At 43.7% G+C, this 23,282-nt stretch overlaps 1 protein-coding gene across 6 annotated transcripts in view; it reads right to left on the bottom strand.

Moving 5' to 3' along the window:
• BPTF (bromodomain PHD finger transcription factor) overlaps window positions 1-23,282 on the bottom strand; it is a 1,198,927-nt gene that overhangs the window by 606,546 nt on the left and 569,099 nt on the right. For all 6 annotated transcript variants that reach the window (XM_069199907.1, XM_069199908.1, XM_069199910.1 and 3 more), the window contains exon 16: window positions 3,693-3,843. In XM_069199907.1, coding sequence (XP_069056008.1) covers window positions 3,693-3,843 — 151 coding nt within the window. The remainder of the gene's footprint in view (window positions 1-3,692; window positions 3,844-23,282) is intronic.

Raw genomic sequence — 23,282 nt, 5'->3', positions numbered from 1 at the left:
GGAGGTTTTCCATAGTCTAGAAGTAGAAGAGTTTAACAACCAGTCGTTGAAATAGGGAAAGACTGATAAACCTGATCTCTGCAGATGAGCTGCAACCACCACAATCAACCTGGGGAACACCTGAAGGGCGTTGGAAAGCTCAAAGGGAAGTGCAGTAAATTCAAAGTGCTTGTGGCCTACCGAGAACCGCAATTGACGTCTGTGGACAGGCAGGACAGGGATGCATCCTCTAAGTCCATCGCTACCATCCAGTCTGCGACTGCCTCCAGTGACAGAAACCAGACTCCTTGGGACACCTGTGCACCCAGCCGCCCTTGCCCCAGGAGAAGAGAACCAAAGGTGTTCCCACATCCCCAAGCATCGCAAGACCTGAAACCTCTTGATTCTGCCACACTGGTCCCGACAGTCTCAACCTGCAGCATCTTTCTTACCTGACTGATCCCTATTGACTTCAAAGGAGCACCGAACTGCGCCTCCTCACCTGACTGCTCCAATGACACCTGATGTGACCTGTTGATACGGCCTAGACCCTTCCCCATACTCACCTTAAGTCTAGACGATTGGTCCTTTGAGTCTCTGTTGAGTACCTGTCTGCAGTAAAAAAATTTCTCCATAGATTAACATTGCAGCTTCAAAACAATTGCATCATGTCGACTTGTTAAAACTAAGAATTTCTATTTCAAAACGTACTTACCTGATTGTGGTAATTTGGTGCCTAATTTTATGTAAAGATGTGTCATATTTACAATTGGTATGAACGTCCTTATTGAATTGTGTACATCATTTATTGACTGTGTGCAATGGATCAAGCAGTGGGAGGTGAGCAACTATTTGGCCCTCAGTGGTCTCAAAACAGAGCTGATGTCTGCAGGCTCAGAAATGTAATTTTCTTTGACCTCCTCTTTTCAATCAGTTCCCCCTGGAGGGCATTTTGATAGTACTCTACAACTGTATGGACGACGCAAGACCTCACTCTGTCCATTCATATCCAGAGTGCATGAAAGGCTGCTTGAATAGATACAACCATTCCTGGAAAAGAGATGAAGACCTGCACATATATGGCACTGGACTAGATTATTAAAGTGCATTTCACGTGTGTAGGAAACTGCCTAGGTAGTATCCAGAAAATACAAACAGCATCAGCCAGAACTGAGCATATTATCACTGCCTTTGAAATGATTACATTAGTAACAATTGAACAGAGTAATTCAGTTTAAGGTTGCAATGCTGGTTTCTGAAGCTTTATGGTCCTGAGCTCTCAGTTACTTAAAGAATCTTTTAATTTGGTATGTAACAGAGACGCTTTATAAAAGTATGGGGAGTGTGCGACACTGCTGCAGGTCAGTCTCATCAGTTATGTCTGTAAATTCAAGGTTCATATCACTCTCCTCTGTGACTCCACTAAAGGGCTGCTATTGAAAGATCGGACGTTCTGTGCCTTTTTCATAATGTGCACTACTAAGCCTTTGAGTGCCTAAGCAGTAAAAGCCTGTCCTCTTGCTTGTGTTCAAAAGTGGCATTTTAGGAGGTATTTATTGTTGGTACTACGAAACAAAAGCAGATAAGAATGTCTCTCTGCCTCTGCTGCTTCAAATTCCTTTGCTATGCATGATATGCTGTTCAATTGTAAACCGGCTCATTCAGCTCAGAGACAGAATGGGATTTGCATTAGGTGGAAAGGAAAGACTAGGTGATGGAGAACAAACATACAGGTGAGATGGAATGATAAAGGATGCTTGTGATAGAAATGATCTTCCCCAAAACAGTCACAAGATGCTGCAGCACTAGGGCACTTTGGAATGGAGAAGAATTTAGAAGAAAAAGTAAGTTGTAAAATAAAGCTTTAGTAGCTCCAGGATTTTTATATGTGGGTTGTACTTGCATAAAATATGTTTTATGCATACACCACATTCCTGTTCTTTGTACAGAAAAGGAAGGAGACCGAATTTGCCCTGACAAGTCACCTATCTAATTTGAAGAAATTTTTGCAAGTAACAATCTGATTGTTGGACTGTGCCATGACTCTAGCACCAATGATCGCTGTTATTCTGTATATAAAGGATGTCTGAAGTTTGAAGGTGTAGCAGAAGGGTCTAGTCTCCTGACTGCAGTGCAGGGCAGTGTGTATGAAGGGGTTTTCAGAAGTTTTGTCATGGTGACAGACCAGTGCCTTGACACTGAATGTGGAATATTTTTCTGCATATCACTAGGCCAGACAGAAGAGTGGTGGGCAAGGTCCTTGTTGTGATTTGAGAGACACAGTTTATCCGCATGAACTGGGCAATGGATTCTTGGGACAGGCTATTGCTCTATTTGTGACATTGCCAGGTCCCTGGCATTTGTGCATGAGCATTCTGTATCCACACAGACGTTTGAGTTAATGTATGAAAGAAAGTGTACTGGAAATTCGATCATTTACCTTTGTCCTATTTTTGTGAATAACCCCATCGAATCTCCTTTGGTACAGATGTATATGTACTGATTTATGCCCCAACACCTTCAAAGTTCACTGGTTGCCATTGCACCTAAGGGGACAATCCAGTGCTGTGCTTGCTCTACGAGGCAGCAAATAATTCTGGGCAATATAGCAAACCATTCTAGAAGTCCACCTGGACACAGTACATGCTTGAAGGTCTCTCAAAGGCCTGACGATTTTTTTTTTTTTTTTTTTTTTTTTAAAACTTATCCTATTTTATTTAATTTCCTGAACCATGTCTCCTAAGACGCAAAAGAGAATGGTCGTCTCAAAATGTGATTTTATGCTGATAACCATAAGGAAGATTCAACCATTTCTATCTTCGGAAACCATAAGGACTATCACAGTGTCTGTCATTAGCGCCAGACTGGTTTATGCTAATAGTACATAACTTAAGCTTCCTGCGTATCGATTGAAAGGACTATAGCTAATGCAGAATGCTGCTGCCTGGATGATTTTTAGAATTCCTTGGAGAGTGCGAATTACTGCCTACTTAAGGAGCCTAGAATGGCTCCTAATCAAACAGTGGATTATATTTAAAACCTGTTGACAAATTTTCAAGATAGAGAAGGGGATGGTCCCTGCCTTTCTAAGAGATTGTATAGTGCGATTTTATCCAAGGAGGACTCTTTGCTCAGCTTCTATTAACCTTCTGATGATCCCAATGTTTAGGAAAACCAGAATCGGTGGATGTAGCATTTTGGAACTTGCCCCTAAGGAAAGAAATAGCCAACAAGCAGAGATTCGTTCTACCCCTGAAATATTCCGGTTAGGAAAGCACTGAACACTTGGCCTTTCAAGCAGACTTTTGACAACTTATACAAAGTCTTCTCCTTCTGATGTGTTATCTTCTGTTATAGCCCCAAGAAACCTTCGGGTGTACACTACACTTTACAAATATTTTTAACCTACCTTAATATATTACTGTTGCTATACCAGAGATGCACACTGATTAAGCCTACAGCATCCTGTGTATAAATGATGCAGAAATGTGACAAGACTCAACTGATTAACTTATCTTCAAAACATATATTCACTTGCCTAATTAAAAAATCAACAGTATAAAAAATATTCTATAGATTTCCGCATACTTCTTCCCATTATTTGCAGTATCCTAAATATACAGTTTAAACTGGTGAGTAAAAATATTCTCAAACACAAATATACATGTCTCACTCGTAGAAATATGCAATTAAAAAAAGGAAGATAATCAAACCTTTCTGAAAAACATTTGATCTCCCACAGTTCCAATTCTTCCTCAGCAACCCAGGTTTCAACTATAATGGGACCTGTTTGTTTGGGGGTTTCCGGCCTCTTGGGTCTCAGGGCACTTGATCGTAGACCTTTCCTCTGGGGAGTAGGAGTTTCTTTAATAGACAAAAATAAAGACTCTAGTTAAAACTGAAAAAGCAATATACAAGTGTACAGTGATAAAAGAAGTCTCATAAAATAGTGGTTAAAAACACTTCAAAAATGAGAAATGATATCACAATGAATTAAAGGTTATTTACTATAATGCTTTTGAAATGACAGTAGCCTGCAGTCACATTTTACCACAAAATATACATAACCTAACAGCGTATTGTGCTTTGTCTACCAGCTTGAAAAAAAGAAAAAGTTGCTTACATCAAACAAAAGTTCTCTAGTGCTTATATGATTACATTTCCATGATAATAACATTTCAAACTGTCACACAGTGCAAGACAGAACCGTTTATTTGTGCTTGTTTGTGTAGCTCTTCAAATCAAAGGATGAATTTCTCACTTATGGGCAGCTGGTGTTTGAGTGTGTACATTTCGCATTACATATTCAAATTTTCTATGCTCATACTAGGTTTGAGCTCAGTTGCCACAATGTTACAGTAAATCTTAATTTTCCCCACATATTCTTGAACCAATCTGGGCAACCCAGGCCCATAGAGAAGCACAGGTCAGTATCTTCACTCTGACTGATACAGCAACAAAAAATAATAATAATCAAATCATTACTTAAATTAAATGAGTCCACCAACAAAAGTGAGTAGTAGCTTGGAAAGAGACTAAGATTAAGAACTTCAACAGCAGTGTGGCCAGAGAAACCTAGGTAATTCGTCCAACATAATAATGTGAATCAAATTTTGTTTTTTCTCCCCAAATCATAGTATCAGAGAGCACCACCACCTAGCCAACTGTGGCAGGACCATTTTGGACTCGAGTTAATGGATGTCACTAGCATCAGACTAATTCATCCATAATAGATCACTGGTAACAAAAAAATTACTTACTGGTTAATTGTAAGGTTAGTTGACCAAAGATGGGGTGATGAACCCAATAGTTCACAGAAGTGCGCCCTGAATCCAGTTTTGACTGTAGGCTGGGGTTTGCTGACCTACAGAGGAGATACTGTGCTTCACACCTAACTCTTTCCAGTGAGTGGTCCAGTCAACTGGGTAAATTTTTGGATATTGGTGAACTACAAGCCACTTCACAATCTATACAATAGACAGGTTCTCAGAGACCACTGGGGCCGTACTGGATGGTTCAAGTTGAGTAATTTGACCAACCAGTGGGTTCTCTCTCTAATGATATGATTTATAATACATTAGGTGGAAGTGGGATGAAGTCACTTAAATTAATTATAACTCCCTTTATTTGTAGTATGATGCTGAGAAGATGCCTAGGATACAAACAATGCAGGAGTTGTAAAACAGATTCAGTGATTAATTCTGGGGGCATCCAAGGGTACACAAACTTCAGGGGTCTTCTCAAACCTCAGTACTCAATCTCACTCGATGCCACCATGAAGTCCAGTTTGCTACTGGTCTCCGGTTAGAGCAGTATTCAACTGTCATTCACAGGTGAGTCCTTTTCATATAGGAGGACCAAGTAGATTCTTTCAAGTTTCAATAAATCTTTGCAATCTGCATTACAGTTTCTGAGCCAACAGCTATCATAACTAATGTAGGAAAATACCCCCTTTTTGACATGGTCAACCCTCACTTTTTGCTACTGAGGTTTTTCTACTGAGTAGCACTGCGTTCCTGCTTAACAGGTCCCCAGTGCCAGTGCTCTTTTCTCAAAAACAGGTAATTCGATGTGCAATTGGCACACTCCTCTATCCATCTAAGTCCCTAGAAAGTGGTACCCCTAATAACTATGGCCTGGTATCCCCCTAAAAACGAGAAGCACACAGCTACTATTGCAGTCTGTGTGTTCCAGTGCAAGCCAGGATCAATAACACCATGGCACACCACTGGTGTGCCATGACCCCATACTGCAGGTAAGTCTATGTAAGTCAGCTCTAGGGCAGGCCTAAGAGCCCTAAGGCAGGGTGCAGTAGCCATATCGGCACAAGTGGATATGGTCCTGTGATACTCAGCCCCATTGATGAGCACTGCAAGTGAACCGGAAGCCATTTGTGCTGGAAACTCATCAACACAAATGACCCAATCACATAATGCCTTCACCGAACCCTATAGTATTTGGTATCAAACATCTTGTTTTGATAAATCCGCACTGATGGCAGCCTCTGATTTATTAGGACATGCACCCAGTGGGCACCTTAGATGTGCCCCCTGGATCCCACTAGTCTCTTGGTGTGCTGACTGACCAGTTTAGTCTAGTCTGCCACCACCAGACATTTTTCTAACCCCCCAGAGATAAAACCCCGTGCTCTCGGGTCAGAAACAATTCCTGCTTCAGAGAAAGGTGTTACCACTCACTACAGCAGGATGGACAGCAGATCTGCATACCAAGGCCAGGATCTTCAAAGACCTTGCTGCCTTTGGTATGCAGAGCACCCGGCTTCCCTAGTCCTGGGTGCAGCCACCCCCTGAAGCCCATTTGGCACCAGGACAGGCAGGAAAATTAGCTAGTCAGTAGGAGTGTAACACTCCTGGGCTAACCACATCCCTAAGGTGGACTACCCGAGACACTCAGAAGGGTTCAACCATTTAGGGTTTGGTCAGAACCAAACCTTCTTGGATAGAGAAATGCCCAATCCCCACAGGAAGTGGTCATAACAGGGTGTATGCACCCCAAAGGATAAGCAGCTCACTGGCTCCTACCCTACACCCCCTAAAATGCCCCTAAATTCAGTATTTTAGTGGCTTTCCAAAACTAGAAGCCAGACTCGCCTCACAAGAAGAAGAGGACAAATAAGATCTAGAAAAGGGGGGGAACTGCAGGCTCCTGCTAAACTTCTGGCGACATACCCTGCCTACAATCGCAACATCCTGCAGCAGTGGTGATTCCAAAGGCCTGGGAGATTATCTAGCACTTCACCAGCCCGTCAGCATCTCCCTTGGAGTGTAGGAGCCACTTCCCTGCTTTTTGCAGGCACCAACCGCAACATCCAGTCAACCGGTCTGCTGATCCCTAGGGCCCACCGAAGCAGCAGCCATCCCGGAGAAGGTCCCCGTGCTCCACAAAGCCAGTCACTTCTCCCCAACAAGTGAGAAGCCCCAAGGATCCACCAGAGCTGAGCTGCATCAACCCCTAGGGATGTAGACCCCTTGCAACAACCAAGACTGTTGAAGCCCATCCCGGTTTCCACAGCAGAACCGAAGACCGGCTGGCGAGAGACGTCAGCTTAGCAGAGGCCAGCCTTCACAGTCAACCAGTTGCCTTGTTTGGTCTCTCCTTCTGCAGATCTCACAAAGAACTGTGTGTGTCTTGACGCAGGAGCACCACCACTAAGGATCCATGGCACCAGAGCACCCTTGCCCAGGACCATGACTTCCAAAGGTGTCCTCCTGCTCTCCAGACACCGACCAATCAAACTTATCCCCATGTCCCCTCTTGCATGTTTACCTGGTGCCCCCCCTTCCCCCTCCACTATCGCCAAGTGTTGAGTGCACAGGAACGTGACAAAACTAACACCACTCCTGAGCAAGTAAACCTGAACTGCTGCTCTTGTCACTAACTTTGCACCCTAGCACCTCGCTACCTTCAGGGGACCCCCATGAATTGAGTATAAGAACTGCCTTGCGGCCAATTCGTGCTTCGTAAAAACACATTCATTCTACAAAAAGTGTTATGTACTTACCAATTGTTCTAAGAATTGCTACAGTATTCAGTCTTCTGCAAATGTTCTGGTGTTTATAAATAATACAACAAAGTAACTATTTTTCTAACCAATTGATAAGAGTTGCTTCTTGAGTGTGCCTCTTATCTATTGGCTCTGCGTGTCCAAGAAAGGCTTAGCACTACCCTCTGTTAAGTCAAACTGCTCACCAACACCATCACAAAAGAGATCATTAAATCTGTAAATCAATAAGGGACGACCTGACTATCTGCATGGTGCCTCCCTAAATTGGGTCACTGCATAGATAGCCAGCTTCCTACAACTACTAATCCTCTCTTGGACCAGTCTCAACAGGTTGGGAGCCAGTCACAGGACCACTTAGAGCTAAGTAAACAGTAAAGTAAGCAGTCAAGCCCTCACAGCAGATTTCACCAGATCGCAGTTCCAGCAAAACAGTGGTCCTGATGCTGGGGATGCAGGATCAGAAGATGCCAAGGATATTGAAGATGCTGAAGCTGTGGAAGACATGTGGTGAGTGTTCCCGGGGTCCACAAGTTTCAAGTGTCAATTCTGGCCTCCGGACTGGATCTCCCATGATGCCCAAGTAGAGATCCAGTTATCAATCAATAATCAAGTGGTCTCCAGTTACAGCAGTCTTCAGTGGTTGTCCACAAGGGAATGTCTCTCTCTTGCAGGAGATCCAGGGTCCACTTTGACAATGGCCACGGGTCCCAAAGACTTGGGAATACCTCAGGAAGGTCCTGACTGTCTATCGACAGGTACCTCGACATCCAACAGCTGGCAGGACATCCTGTTCAGCAGGGAATTCAAAAGTGCAGGTTTCCTTCAGCTTTTGGGGCCCTGTAGCTGCAACAAGGAACCCACAAACAATTCCAGGATAGCCTTCTCTACCCTAAACCAAGATGGTGCAAGCCTTCTTCCCAGAGGGTGGCCCCTTGAGTGTACTCAGCATAAATGAGCCACTCCTCACAGAAAACCAGCTCTGCAACAGCTTTGGAAGAGATGCTACTCTCTCTACTTGCACAGTGATAGTTTATTGCTTCACTTAGGCGGTTGTTTATTGTAAGCTGGGCTATCTGTGACCATCGCCCAGTAGACATCCTGCTGGAGGAGGTCGCACCACCTCTCACCAGCAATTCTCTTTGTTGCCTGTTCCTGGGAGCACTTCACACTTCTTAGCTGGGGCTGGGGTAAAGTTGTTTCAGGTGACAGTTGTGGCAGATAAACTGGAAACACCACCAAAGGTTTGGGCAAAAAAGTCATGGTGACTTTCTAAAATACCTTGAAGGCTGTTTCAAATGGATGTTAACACTTAGCATGTTGGCTACTGAAGCTTGTTAGCCAACGCGACCACCGGCTTTGATACAGTGACAAAGGCAATTTTGTGTTTTTACCATCAGCGCATGTTAAATACAAAGGAAACATACTCTTCTTTTCAATATTAAGCACCTTGCATGGTGGGCTACCCAGGCGTGCTCTAGGAGTGACTCACTAACATTAAAAAGAAAATGTTTTTTTAACTTGCAAAAGGATTTATTTTGCCATGTCGTGTTGGCAGGTTTAAAACTGCAAGACTAGACTGACTAGTGACATTTAACTTACTAGCCCTGGGTACCTCTTGTACCATGTACTAGGGGTTTATGGAGACGTTAAATGAGCCAACTGGGTATTAGTCAATTATACACATACATTGGTAGTCTGAGCACATTGATTGAACCCTGTTGTCCAGGCCTAGTTAAACATTCACCCTTAGTCACAAATCTAGGTTGAATCCATCAACTCTTTTGATCTGAAACAGTGGTGACTCCCAAAGGCTGTACAACTCCCAGACAAGTGGGCCCATTTCCAAGCTTAATGTAAAGGTGAAGATGTTGGCCAACGCCCTGGCCGATCGCTTGATTTCAGTGATTTCTTCCTCCATGCACCCTGATCAGGTAGGGTTCATGCCGTGGCTGGCCACTCAACACAACATGTGCAGGGTTCACAACACTACAGCCTTGGGTGCCCTGCTTAGCTGCCCTGCACCTACACTTCTGGCACACATAGCAAGGGTGTTTGATTCTGTTAGCAGGACTTTGCTGTTTGCCCTCATCTGGCAGCTTAACTTTGGTCAGAAATTCATCGTTTATATTCACTGTCTCCATACTGACTTAACACACGTTCAGGTTATCAGATTATCCCCTATCTGGCATTGAACACAGAAGGGATGCCCTTTATCACTCTTGCTATTCACCATAGCAATACAGCCACTTGTCGAGTGACTGGCATTGATGATTTGCTGGAGCCCGGCATTGTCAGACCGCATCACCCGTTACACAGACAATGATGCAATCTTCTTCATGCACCCTGAGACTCCTGGCCCACGGATACTACATGTTAATGGATATTTGGGGAAACACATGACCTTGTAATTAATTCAAAGTCTACTATTTTTCCTGTCAGTATCCAGTCACCAGATTTACGATAGGCAGCTGATATACTGGTTGGTACACAGTGATTTCATTATTTAGGGGTGTTTGTGAAAACTGATGCCGGTCTGGCCTGGAGAATGAATATCCAGCTGCTGTTGAACTAAGTGCAGGCAGAGATGAAGACAAGGGCTGGCCTCTTGGTGTGCCTCATGGGGCGGTCCCGCATCTTCAAGATGGTGCCTCCCCCGTCTTTTATACCAACTGGAGAATTAGCCTTATACCCCAACCAAATCCTTTTTCTCTCTCACCTTCAGTCCATACTCAGAGGCTTCCTGTGGAAATACAAGACTCCCCACATAGTGCTTCCTAAATAGTTTAAGGACACCTGTGATGGTGGTATTGCTACTGCAGCTTCAGATGTAGAAAGTTACTATAGAGTCCCTCACCTTGTAATCATCTGTAGGAAAGTACCCTCTTTTTGGCATGGTTACCCCCACTTTCTGCCTGCTGTTAGTGTGTTTTAACTGTGTTTACCAGGATGCTGCTAACCAGGACCCCAGTGGCTGTGCTCTCTCCCTCTAAAGGTGCATATAAATCCCCGAGCACCCAATGTTTGCGAAATAGCTGTTGGTAGTCCCCGACTGGTGCCAGATCCTGAATCCATGGAAGCCAATCCCCAATTAAATATACTGGGCACCCAATGCCATACTACACCTCTGCACCCAGCTGATCCAGTGCTGCCCAGAGTGGCCTGTTGGTGTGGTCCTGACTCATGCCCATTACTCACCTTAAGTCTACAAGTTTGGTTCAGTGAATCATTGTAAAGCGCTTGTTTGCTGAATGTGTTTTACTTCCATTTCTTAACATTGAAGAACTCTAAAAACAATTTATACTTAAAAACGTACTTACCTTATAACAAAGTTCTAGGATTTAAAATATTTAAAAAAGAAGTGTTATTTTTCTAAATTTGTCTCAGATTTATTCTTTGAGTGGGTTTCATTTATTGCCTCTGTGCGTACAACAAATGCTTAGCACTGCCCACTGATAAGCCTAACTGCTCGACCACACTGCCATAAAATAAGAGCATTAGTCCTATCTACTTTTGCCTCTGCAAACCAACTAGGCATCCACTGGACTCTCTGCACGATGTACTCCTTTTTAGCGCACCATATAGAGAGCAAGATTCCTACACCAGCCTTTTTTCGCACCCACATAACCGAGAAACAGTTGATCATCCACCCAGAACTCTATTGTACGGTCAAGGTAGAATGTTAACCATCTTTTTGGGACCAGGCGGTGGAGTCTTTCCTCTTCCTTAAAAGGATGTTGGGATGCATAAAAAGTAGACAAGGTGACGGATTGGCCTACATGAACAGGAGTGACCACTTTTGGTAAAAAAGGAAGCCCTAGTGCGAAACATCTCTCTCTCTGGAGTCCTGGAAATGTATGGAGGCTTAGATGACAATGCCTGCAGCTCATTCATCCTGCGGGTAGATGTAATAGCCACAGGGAAGGCTGTTTTCAATGTTAGAAGCCTGAGAGGACAACTGTAAAGAGGATCAAAAGGAGCGCACACTAGTAATGTCAGAACCAAATTAAAATCCCACTGGGACATAATGAATGGGGATGGAGGAAACATATGGGTAGGACCTTTAAGGAACCTATCAACAATGGGAGACCTAAACAAGGAGGGTTGAATGGGCAACTTCAAAAACGCAGGCATAGCAGACAAGTAACCTTTGACAGTGCCCACAGAAGAGCCCTGCTGGGCCAGAGAAAGTATTAACAGAACCTCAGAGAGGGGCTGAGAGTTGGTCATCAGAATTGTCTGTGCATCATGCCCAAATCCTTTCCAGCAACAGGTGTAAACAGTGCAGGGATATCTGGCTGCCAATATAATGCTACAGACTTTGGGTGAAAGGTCAAAAGCTGTCAACTGATCTCCACGCGAGAAGGCGGAGACTGGACTGGTTCAGGTGGAGAACCCTCCCCTGCAGCTGGGACAGAAAATTCTCCCGAAGGGGCAGTCTCATCGGAGGATTGATGGCTCCGCTCAATAGCTCCGGATACCACACTCTTCGTGCCCAGTCCCAAGCCACACAGATTACTTGGGCCTGGTCGTTCTCGATTTTCTTGAGAACTCTGGGCAGAAGTGGTATGGGCTGCAAGGCATACGGAGGGCCGAGTTCCACTTGAGATGTACAGCATCGCTGAGCGAGTGCTGCCTTGGAAACTCCAACATGCAATATTGTGGACACTGAGCATTCTCTGCAGAGACGAACAGATTTAACCAAGGCTCTCCCCATTCTGCCCCCTCCGGATGGAGATGCCATGTGTGACAAACTAAACACTGTCCTCTGAGTTAGTCTGCTCTGACGTTCAGAGAGCCGGACAGATGTTCAACCATAAGGAGAATACCCAGATGTTCCAGCCACGTCCGAAGGCTCAGAGCCTCGACTAAGGGTCAACAACCCCGCCTTGCTTGTTACAGTACCACATGGCGATGGTGTTGTCCATGAACACTTGCACTACCTTTCCTTTGAGAGAGGGAAGAAATGCTTTCAATGCTAGTCTGAACACCCGAATGCCACTGATCATTTCCTCTCCCAGGTGGATACCCCATCCCAGGAGTGATGCATTTGTCACTACGGTCAGATCTGGTAGGTGGGGAGGAAAGGGTGAGGGAGAGGGATCTGCCTCTGTCCCACTCCCAGTTTGTTAGACACCAAAAACTGGCAATAGTCCTGTGCTAGGTTTGGACCAAGAATCCAGAAGGACAGTCGTAAGGGCTTCAATTAAGGGGGGAAAAAGGGTACAGAGGATTAAGCATCTTTCAGGATATTAGTCCCAACAGCCACAGAAGGGCTCTCCGCACCACCATTGAACAAGAAGCTCCCTCCTCCATAGCCACAGTATGGGGAGAGTGCATGCCACCATCTGGTGAGGTACCCAGTCCACTGGCTTCAGACAGGTCTATACGCCAGTCCATGGGGTCTTGGAGCAGATATTCTAAAGGGTCCAGTGACTTCCTACCTTACTCACTGTAACCTAGCTCATAGTAAGACTCAGGATCTGACAAAGGGGGCGAAGTCCTTGCCTACACCAATCCGGCTCAATGTCGGAGTCAGTAATGAGGATGGGGGCAGCACCGTCAGGCGGCGCCAGGAGAATCAACGTTAGAATAGGCATCAGAGAAGGACAAAGTGGTACGACTGGGGCCGTGAATAGATCCCTTGGTGCCCCTCGAAGTTGAGAGCAAAGCCACAGGTGCAGAATCCGAAGGGCCTCTTTGGACTCTGTGGGGCCTGAAGGCACAACAGTGGAGTTGAAATGCCCAACAATGAGGAGCATGGCCTCACAAAACTCCAAGCTGGGCAGGGGTTGCTCCCGGAAACTCAGGGAAGCACAAAGTCGGTCACATGCAGGTTCCACAGATGGAGGCCTCGTTCGATGACGCACCTGTTCCCTCATCTCGTTGGTAGACAGATGAGGTGAACTCAAAGAATGTTGCGCCTTCTTTGACTTCTTTTGCATCAACTTGCCCAAACGTACTGAGGACTTGGTGTGGGAGAAAGAAGATGATGGTCCTTCCCAAACAATCCCAAGACCTTGCTCTCGACCAAAATCGGGGCTTATGTGGAGCTGAGCACTAGGCCACCATCAGCTTTAGGGATCGCTTCCTCAAAGCCTTCTGATTCATGGCTTGGCACTCTCAGCATGACTTTCTGGTCGTGGTCACGCTCCGGACACCAAAGGCACATGAGGTGCGGATCAGTCACGGACATCGCCAAATGGCAGGATTCTCAGGGCTTGAACCCAGTCTTACACAAAGACATCCCTTGACGCACCAGGATTAGAATAACTCAAAAAAGCTTTAAAAAAAAAGGCCAGGCAAAAAGTGACTGAGGGGTAGCTCTTTCTTCAGATCAGTGCTGGCTGGTGTGGAAAGAAATAAACTGACATCAGTGCTCGAGGATGGCACCTATATAGGAAGAGCCACATCATATCCGGTACGGATGACACAAACAACTGAGGAGGAGCCGATCAGTGCCACCTAACAACACACAGGGATACTGCTTGAGAAAAAAGCTCTGGATCCAGTCTCACACCTGGGGGAAATTCTGAGGTAAGGTTTCTGCAACTAGATGTCTATCAGATACTGCCTTTGCCCTCTTGGGACCTGGGAAGGCATGTGTTGTTTATGACATCAGTTACTCCAAGGAATACTTTCTCCTCCTCTGAATGCGGAGATGATTTCTCGTGGCTTATGGTTTCTTGAGGAGTTGTATGCAGTAACCATATTTATGTTTCATATCCAATTTTCTGAGGTGATCGACTTCCACTCTCAGAACAACCATATACTAAGTCAGTAGTATGCAAAATAGTAAGCACAACCAAGGTAAGTGTGGTATTTAGCTAGGAGAAGGATGAAAACACCAGAGGCAAGTACAGCAAGTGCCCCCAGCAACCAGCTGAAGGCTTACCCACCCAGGGGTCCTATGGGCGAACACAGGGAAGTAGTGGTTGGAGTTTGTACATTTTCAGGACCCAGAGCAGCGGACCCCGAGGAAACCAACCCAAGCCCAGAAGACAGGTGTACCTACTGCAGGGTACCCAGATGCAGAGGGGAGAAGGGACTCTCTCTGAAGTCAGTGGAAGCCTCAGATTGTCAAGCTGCTGTTGCGATCAGTGGACCAGGACAGTGGAACCCAGGGATGGATTCCGGATGTGGAAAAAAAAAAAAAAGGGACAGAGTCCAGCACAAATGGAGGTGCCCAGGTGGTGCAGGTGGCAATGCCCACCATCCTGCAAGTGAAGTTTCTGCAAGTCAGTGCAGGAAGAAGACCAACTAGATGGAAGTAGATTTGAAGAAATATATGACCCGTAATGTATTCACCCACTGCATTAAAAAAAGGCTATGGGGATGCAAATGACCTGTATCAGATGAAACCATGTAAAGGAGTTTTTGTGAGTGTGTGGGAGCAAAGTTCAGAAGGGCAATTTTTTCCTCAACTATTTCCAACTGGAGTAGGTGGAGAGTACGATGATCACCCTTTGCAAATACCTGCAGCTGAGTACAAGTCAACACGATTATATTCAGAGGACCACAGATTGCAACAACGTTTTCCATATGTATACTATCTCATATTTGAAGTGATTTGTCTGCATTGTCATGCACTGTTAACCAAATACTTAAGACAGGAGTTAATGTACAAAATATGTCGGAAAACACTGCTGAAAAAATTCATGGAACAGAGGAGAAGCTAGAGTATAATTTGAGAAATCTGATGGCATTCCAATGTGGGACAAAGGAATATTGGAATCATAGTCATGGTGAGCTAGAGTGCATGATGCGTGTTGCGAAATTTAAGTGCACCAACTTGGTTTATAACACTGAGTATGCACAGGATTATTTACACAAGTTTTTCAGAGACAAACTCTAACATTGAAGGCATTGAATTAAGGATACCAGGGGAACTTTCCTCTTTGGATCCTGAAAATGTTTGCAGGTACTTTTACCACAGGTATCAAGCTATGTTGTCCTTTATCTCCATCTCTTAGAGACATCACTGATTTATTTTGGCAAAAAGAGTATTAAGCAAAAGGTGCTCTTCATATTCATATTCTGCTCTGGGTAAAAGATGCACCTAAAGTTGGATGAGTCTGTACTTTCTTTCATAGAACAGTATACATGTAGTATCCAAAATACATAGAGGGAAAAAGCCTAAAGCAGCAAGTAATGTGTTTCCAATCTCAAACTTGTGAAAAGTATTGTTAGTGGAAACACAAAGTAAAAAGGAAAATGCAAAATAAAATGTAATTTTGGAGTTTCCAAGACCTGTTATTTCAAAAGGAAGCGTGAACAGTTTTATGTCTGCAGAAAGACAAACACTTACTCGTAAATCACCAAGAAAAATACAACCTCAGAGGCTTCAAAATATATCAATGACTACAATCACGTCATTTTGAAAATGTGTAATGTTAATATGGATATTCTCTTTGTGGCAGACAGCTCTATAGCTGTTGTTCGTTATGTTACATAAACAAATCTGAAAAGATGGAGATGAAAGATGTGTGGAAACAGATTACTGCTAAAAAAGTCTCACAAAAAAATGGTACAGCTCCATTTTCAATATCCTTTCGCACAGAGAAATTGGATCCTAGCTATGCTGTGATCGGTTGAGTTCAGCTAGTTTATATTTTAAGTAGAAAGGAATTGTTTGGGTGAGTCTAGGCCTAACATCAACTCGATATAGAGTTTGAAATCTTTTCCAGAATTTCAATAACTTGACAAATTTGAGTCAGACAGTACAGCAATTGTAAAAAAAAAAAAAAGAAACAAAAAAACATGCTGGACACTTACTATCCAAAAAGGAGTGCACATTTCTTGTCTCTCCTACAGTACCATACACGCAGAAATAATGTGACAGAAAATGAAGATGAAGGTAAATTTTCAATAGTTGGTTGCCATGGGTGTTTGATGCAGCATAGCGAATGCAGTCTAATTAACCATTAAAAACTGAGCTGCCAGACTGCTGAAAAAAGAGAATCTTTATAGTTGGCACTTTTGCAGATGTTTAAACGTTGGTGTTCTGAATCAGAATTACTAGGAGAATCTGACTGCTGTTAAGACTCTTTAAATGCTGCAAAGGATGTCATTGAGTGCTCAGTATTTCCAAACTACCTGAAAATGTTGAATGATGCAAGTGAACAGGGAGATAAACTGCTGCTGATGTAGCTAAGGACAGTTCACAAAGCAGCCAAAGTTCAGGTCCTCAGAGTCATGACCCACTTGGAAAGCCGATAACTGAAAATGAGGCTGCAACTGCAATGAATGAGCAGGGGACTGAAATGGAGTAAGCAAGACAGGAAACAATTGATTTGGCAGATTTAGCTGGACAACTAAATGATGAGTGAGGAAATAGAAATATATATGGAATTGAAAGCCACAGCTGAATATGGAGTGCATCATGACAAGAAAGGGTGTGCATGATCAACATTTAAGCGGTCAAGCAGCTACAATAACAGGATCTTAATAGATGTTCATACTGCCTTCCTGGAGCAGACTACAGACTAATTTATCATGTGCAGTTACAGCACCTACTGGACTAGCTGCACACAATATCAAAGGTATTACTTTACATCGACTTTTGATGCTGCCTGTGGAGCACGATGACAAACTGGAATAACAAAAGTTATCCGGTGAAGCTTGCCATAAAGTGTTGCGCGTGTTAAAGCTGAAACTTTTATTTAACGATGAGGTGAGCATGGTGTAGGAAAGCACCCTTTTTGGCCTGGTCAGCCTCCACTTTTTGGTGTCTGGCTTGGCTTTGACTGTTAGTGCACTGTGTCCCTGGTGCCCAGCACCATATCTCTATCCCAAAACTGTACAGTAGTTTTGTGTTTTGCACAACTGGCAAACTATTTAGCGCCCACTGTAATTCCAAAGTAATGGTACCTCTGGTCCTAGGGTACTGCCGCACCAGTTGTGCCACCCCCAGGTACCCCTAAAAACCCACACAGGGCTGCCATTGCAGACTGTGTGTATTGGTGCAGGCTAATCTGAAAACAAAACCGGTCACATACCCCCTCGTGCCAGGTCCCCTATCATTGCATATGCCAGGTTTAAGTCACCCCCAAAGCAGGGTGCATCAAGGCACAGGTGAGGGCATATATGCACTGGCAGATATGCCCCTGCTATGTCTATGTCGATTCTGATACATGCTAAGTGAAAAGGGAAGCTATTTTAAATGCATGTGCTGGACACTGGTCAATACCAGTTCCACAGCTACGTAATGGCTTCTCTGAATCCTGGGATGTTTTGTATCAAACATCTCACAATAATAAACCCTCACTGACCCCAGTGATGGATTTATTACAAAATAGGCCCAGAGGGTACCTTAGATGTGCTCCCTGAAAACCTACAAGCTACTGTGTTTCTGGCCCCCCAAGGTGAGAGCCAGCGCTCTCGAGGGCTCGAGACAAAGGCCAGCACTGGACAGAGGTGTGACCTCTTCTACCAGGCAGGATGGATTTCTCAGGGTGGGAAGCTTCAAAGGCCTTTCCACCTTTGTAATGTGGCCCAGGTCTCTCCAAATGGCAGAGATGATTTCCTTGGAGTTTCTTCTTTCAGGGCAGGTCCGCTGCCCATGGAGGCTAGAGTCTTTATTGAAGCCTGTAAGAGTTGGCTTCTTGTGCAGGGTCCCTTGACCAGCACAAGACCAGCATGGCCAGCTGCTTATTCTTTTGGTTGTCTGCGGGTGGAACTCGTCTTTGTCCGGGTCTTCTTAGGTTGCTGAAATCTGAGTTTCAGGGTTTAGGGGTGCCACCTAAATATTTATTTTAGGGGCATTACAGGGAGTGCCAGGCAGTAGCCAGTGGGCTGACCACCTTTAGGGTGACTGCACCCTTCTTATGACCTCCCTCGAACGGAAACAAGCATTCTGGGACCGGTTTCGGGGTATCGTCCCTCTTCAGCTAGGCTAGCTTGAATCCAGTGGCACAGAGCACGGGACCCACTTCTGGGCATCGACCTTCCCAATTAGGGTGAGACAAAGGCAAAAAGAAGAGATTATGGACGGAATGCTGACCAATGCAAACATTACCCCCAGTCACACGATTAAGCCCAGTGACTGGGGTAAACGTTTGCATTCTTCAGCATTCCATCCATCATCTGTTCTTTTTGATCCTCGTCAATAGCCATAGCCACTATTACAATATAACAGGCTTATCTCACTACAGGAGCCATAGACGAGAATAAAGCAGAGCAGGTCACACAAATCACCCAAAAAGATTCTTCAAAGAGTATTGAGCCACTTGGGCATTCACTCTTTAAACTGAATCCAAACAATATCTGGTAAAGGTATATATCAACCTGCATGTAGCAGCGTCACATGTTTCTGAAATGGGAACCTTTCTTAAGAGAGCCATGGTTGCTGCTTTTCCCATGGTTGATTTACTTTTAGGTTTACTAGGGAGCAATTATTCTCTAATTGGTAACAGAAGATGAAGCAACAAACCATCCACATGGGAATGGATTGCTTAGAAAGAGAGAGCAAGTCCTAAGAGGACCGTAGTTTGCAAACAGATGGTCAATTTGTCTGATCTCTGGGTTTTTAACATCCAGCAAATGAAGAGCTTTATCTTCTGGTTTTGACAGATTTTCAAAGAAAGTTGGCTAAGAAACAGTTTGCCTAACTTAATGTCAAATTTTCGTGTAAATCAGAGAGGCAGGATGGGTTCATTGTATAAGGCCATTTTCAAAATATTTCCTTAATTTCGCCGGCTGCATACAAAAGTAACAGCTATGAGGAAAGCTTTTTTACATGGCAAATTCTGTACAGCTGCCTTGTGTTTAAGTCCAATTGGAGGAGATGGGTGTGGACCCACATCAACTTTAAAAGCACAATATTGAATTGCCGTAGCGGAGAAGGGACCCAAATAAAAGGCAAAACCTTGATAACCTCTACAATATCTTTCACTACTGGTATTTTGAATAGAGGTTTGTGAAGATTTCCTATAAGCATTTATTGCTTCCAAGTGAATAATAATGGACGAAAAAGAAAGAGCAGATTTTTCCAGGTATAAAAAAATATGGAATAACTACCTCTTCTTGGGATCTAATATGATTAATGTTATTCTGCCTGCACCAGTGGCAGAGTCTATTCCACTTGAATGCATACAGTGCCCTAATAGAAGGTCGCTGCCTCGGTCAAAATGTCCATAAAATTCCAAAGGAGATTTAAATATCTATATTGAAATAACTGAAGAGTCAAACCGCTAAATTAAATTATGTTAGGATGGGATCTAGAATCCTGCGCGCACACTTGTAGAGAAGGTCCAGTTTGCACAGCAGCTTCATGTATGGTCTTCTAAATAAGTGCTGATCATCTGTGAACCAAAACTGCTGAAGTCATTCTGGGGCTACAAGAATCATTCTTGCTTAGGAACATCGTAGCTTGATCAAAGCTGTTGGAATTAGTGGTATGGGAAGGAAAGGCATAAAGAAATCTGCCCAACCAGCTGATCCAAAAGGCATTACCCATTGACACTGGTTGATAATATCTTAAGGTCAAGTTTTGGGCAATCTTCGTTGTTTCCTTCTGCAAAAAGATCTATTTGAGAGAAATCACCTAATTTGAAGATGCTTTGCAGCTCTTCACTGATGACCAAGTCTTATTTTCTCTGTATTAGCATATTTATGGACTCAGTGTTGTGAATCCCTGGCTGAAGCTTTTAGGAACAGTGGTCTTGAGTGTGTTCCCACTTGCTTGTTTAGCTAGTGCACTATTTGCATTGTTCATTTGAACTCATTCTAAAAACAGTGAGGAATGATTTCAGAGTAGATGGACAGCCCTCAACTTTAACAGACTAATTATGTGATAGGACGTTCACTTCTATGTCCAAATTTCTGTGTCTATAAATTGTCAGTGTGAGCATCCCATCCTAGTACTGATCTAGCTGCCACTATGGTTTGCAAAGTAATGTCTAGATGGAAAGGAACCCCTTTCAGAAGGTTGGTTGCTTGGGACCTCCACGGGAGTTATCTGGGTGCGTGTTGAGATAGTGTTATCTGATCTGTGGTTCCACTGATCTTCCTGGCATTGGTGTAAAGGCCTCAAGTGAAGTCTGGCATTTGGAGCTAAAAAATGCATGCTGTAATTTAATTCCATAATGAGAAATCTGCTATTCAGTTGGGCATAGTGTTTCTTTCAGACAGAATTTGTTTTTTGTTGGATAGATTTGGGTTTCTACTACGATGAATAAACTTTTGCGACAATGGCGCCTATGGTCACTCTCAAGTAGTGAATCCTCTGCTCTGGGGTAATTATTGATTTCTGAAATGTGATTCATAACCCAGGATTTTGAAATATGTTTGCTGCCAGAAGGAAATGTCTCCTTACTATACTTGATGATGGAGCTATAAACCAAAAGTCAAGATAAAGGTAGACAAAGCCTTCAATTTTTGTAGATGAGCTGCTACCCCTGCCATACACTTTGAAAAGATGTCAGGAGCTGACCTCATGCTGAAGGGAAGGATTTTGAACTGGGAATGATCTCTTACTAATACGGATGTTAGTAATGTAAGTTTCTTTCTTTATGTGGAAATGGGTGTCTTAGAGAGCTATTGTAAACATCCAGTCCCCCCTTGAAGTAACTGGGGTAGATTTTGTGCACATTCTGAATCTTTCTTTATCCATTTGTTTGTTAATGTCAGATAAAAAATGGGTCAGCATTCTCATTCTGGGCCTTTCTTTTGTACCAGAATTTAACAGGAATTAATTCCTGTTCCTTTTTGGTAAGAAGCTACTTCCTACACTGCATTCTTTTGAAGTGAGGTGTATACTTCTTATCAAACAACGTTTTGATGATTATGAAAATAATTATTTTATAGTTTAGTTGACAGAGAAGGTATGAACTTTACAGAATATCCATTCTGAACAACATTCAAATCTACCATTCTTGGAGATGATTTTAAATCCTTCCCCTCTGCGTCACCCCTTTATCCCACCTTCTACTGACGGGGAGGGAGGGAAGCAAGTCCTCACTGTTTCGGAGGAGGCTTTTCTGTAGAGGCCAATGTCTGCCTTTGCTGTATTTGTTGCTGTGGTGGCTGACATTGAGTGTGCTTGAACCCTCAATGGGAAATACCTCCTATCACAAGGCTTGTAGCGTCTATTGCTCTTGAATTATTTTTTCTTTTAGAGGTCTACTGCTTTCAACAAATCCATTTCACTCTTCATTTGCAGCCACTCGTCAACCACATGAGAGTTGAAGAGTAAACTGCTTGAAAAAGGGTAGTTGAAAAGTCTTTGCTGGGCTTCTGGCTTTCAGCATGTGAGTCTGAACCAAGCATTGTGCCTGCAGCAAATTCCATGACTATACCTATGGGCAGATAAGTCTGAAACATCTGCTGGAGCACCTACGACTGGTTAGATATTAACATTCCTCTGGGATGGATTTCTTGGAAATTCTGCTTGTTGTCTTTTGGTAGTTTCTCTGTGAATCTTTCAAGAAAATCCCACAGATATTTATCGTAGCAGGCTAACAAGACAGTTGTGCTTTCAGCCTTTGTGATCGCAGCAGCTGTGTCACACATCTATCTTCTCACTGATTCCATAGCTTCACTCTCTTTATTTGGAGGAACAGTGGAAGAAGGTGCAAAAGCATGAGATTTCTTTGCTGCTAAATTGATTACAAAGTCAGGAGAAATATCAGCTCTTAGAGAGGGTCTTGATCTTCTGCTTTATGGTTCTTTAGTATTCTGGAAAAAGCAAACTTCGCAGAGGCAGGAGCAGTAGCCAATTACACAGCAGGTTCTAAGGGACCCGGAACCAAGGGCAATAATGGTTTTAGGGACATCCTGGGATTAGGTTGTTCAGAAATCACTGATGTGGTAGTAGGCATCAGGACAAAACTGCTAAGTTTAGTTGCCCCACTTATCAATATTTAATTGAAAGTAATGAGATTATCCACCAGTGATACTCATGTCAAAGAAGAGTTTGAAAAGAGTTCGAGAATAGTCCCTGATATAAGAGCCATCTGTGGTGTGTATGGACATTGATGGAAAATGATAAAGTCACCAAGAGGTTCTTTTGGAAGTTATACCATATGGAGACTTGAAGGAGCAAGATCTTCTTGGAGACCTGGATCTTGTATGTCCCCTTTTCCATGGCACCTCCTTTGAAGTGGGATGTGGCTGGTACTTGTGCAGCCACTAGTCACTTAGGTTGCTGAGGTGCATTCAACAGAATAGGAGTGGCCTGTTGCTGGTGAGAAGCAAGGAGATACAGATCTTCAAAGCAAAGGAATGGGAGACAAACTGATCACAGACGTTGACACTCGTGGGACACCGGAGTAAGGGGGTGAGTCCTTTAAAGGCACAGTGTCAAGTTTTAATGCTCTATAGCTGTGTAGACTGTGTTTTAGCATTGCCCTACATTCTCTTTATTTTTCCTTTCTAGGTCTTGCATGAGACAACGCATGTGCTGCCTTTATCGACAACCCATTGTTAAGAAGAAAAAAAACTTAAAGGGGGATTACATCCCACCCATTATTTACCATTTCTTGGCTTTGTCACTCATTCCCATGCTTTAAGTTTGTTAGCATGTGAAGTTTCCTGCCAGTTTCCCATCTCTCATCTGTGTTTGTTTTTTCTCGAGAGCATGGACCAAGTACCTCTTCCTTTTGGAGTGTCCTTCCACTGCCTTCATTGTAAGAGCTACCTTTTACCTGGTGAAGAAGCACTCTCTGCTAGTGCATGTTTTTTGGTAGCTGTGCTTCTCCGCATCACTGTCTTTATGCAGTTTCTTTGACCTCGAGCATCTTAACTAATAGCTCTCCTTAAGAGTGCACGTGTGTTTGTAGGC

Source organism: Pleurodeles waltl, chromosome 7 (assembly GCF_031143425.1).
Source record: "Pleurodeles waltl isolate 20211129_DDA chromosome 7, aPleWal1.hap1.20221129, whole genome shotgun sequence".
Lineage (NCBI taxonomy): Eukaryota > Metazoa > Chordata > Amphibia > Caudata > Salamandridae > Pleurodeles > Pleurodeles waltl.
The sequence above is the reverse complement of the archived record's forward strand: the minus strand, read 5'-3'. Positions and strand labels throughout refer to the sequence as shown.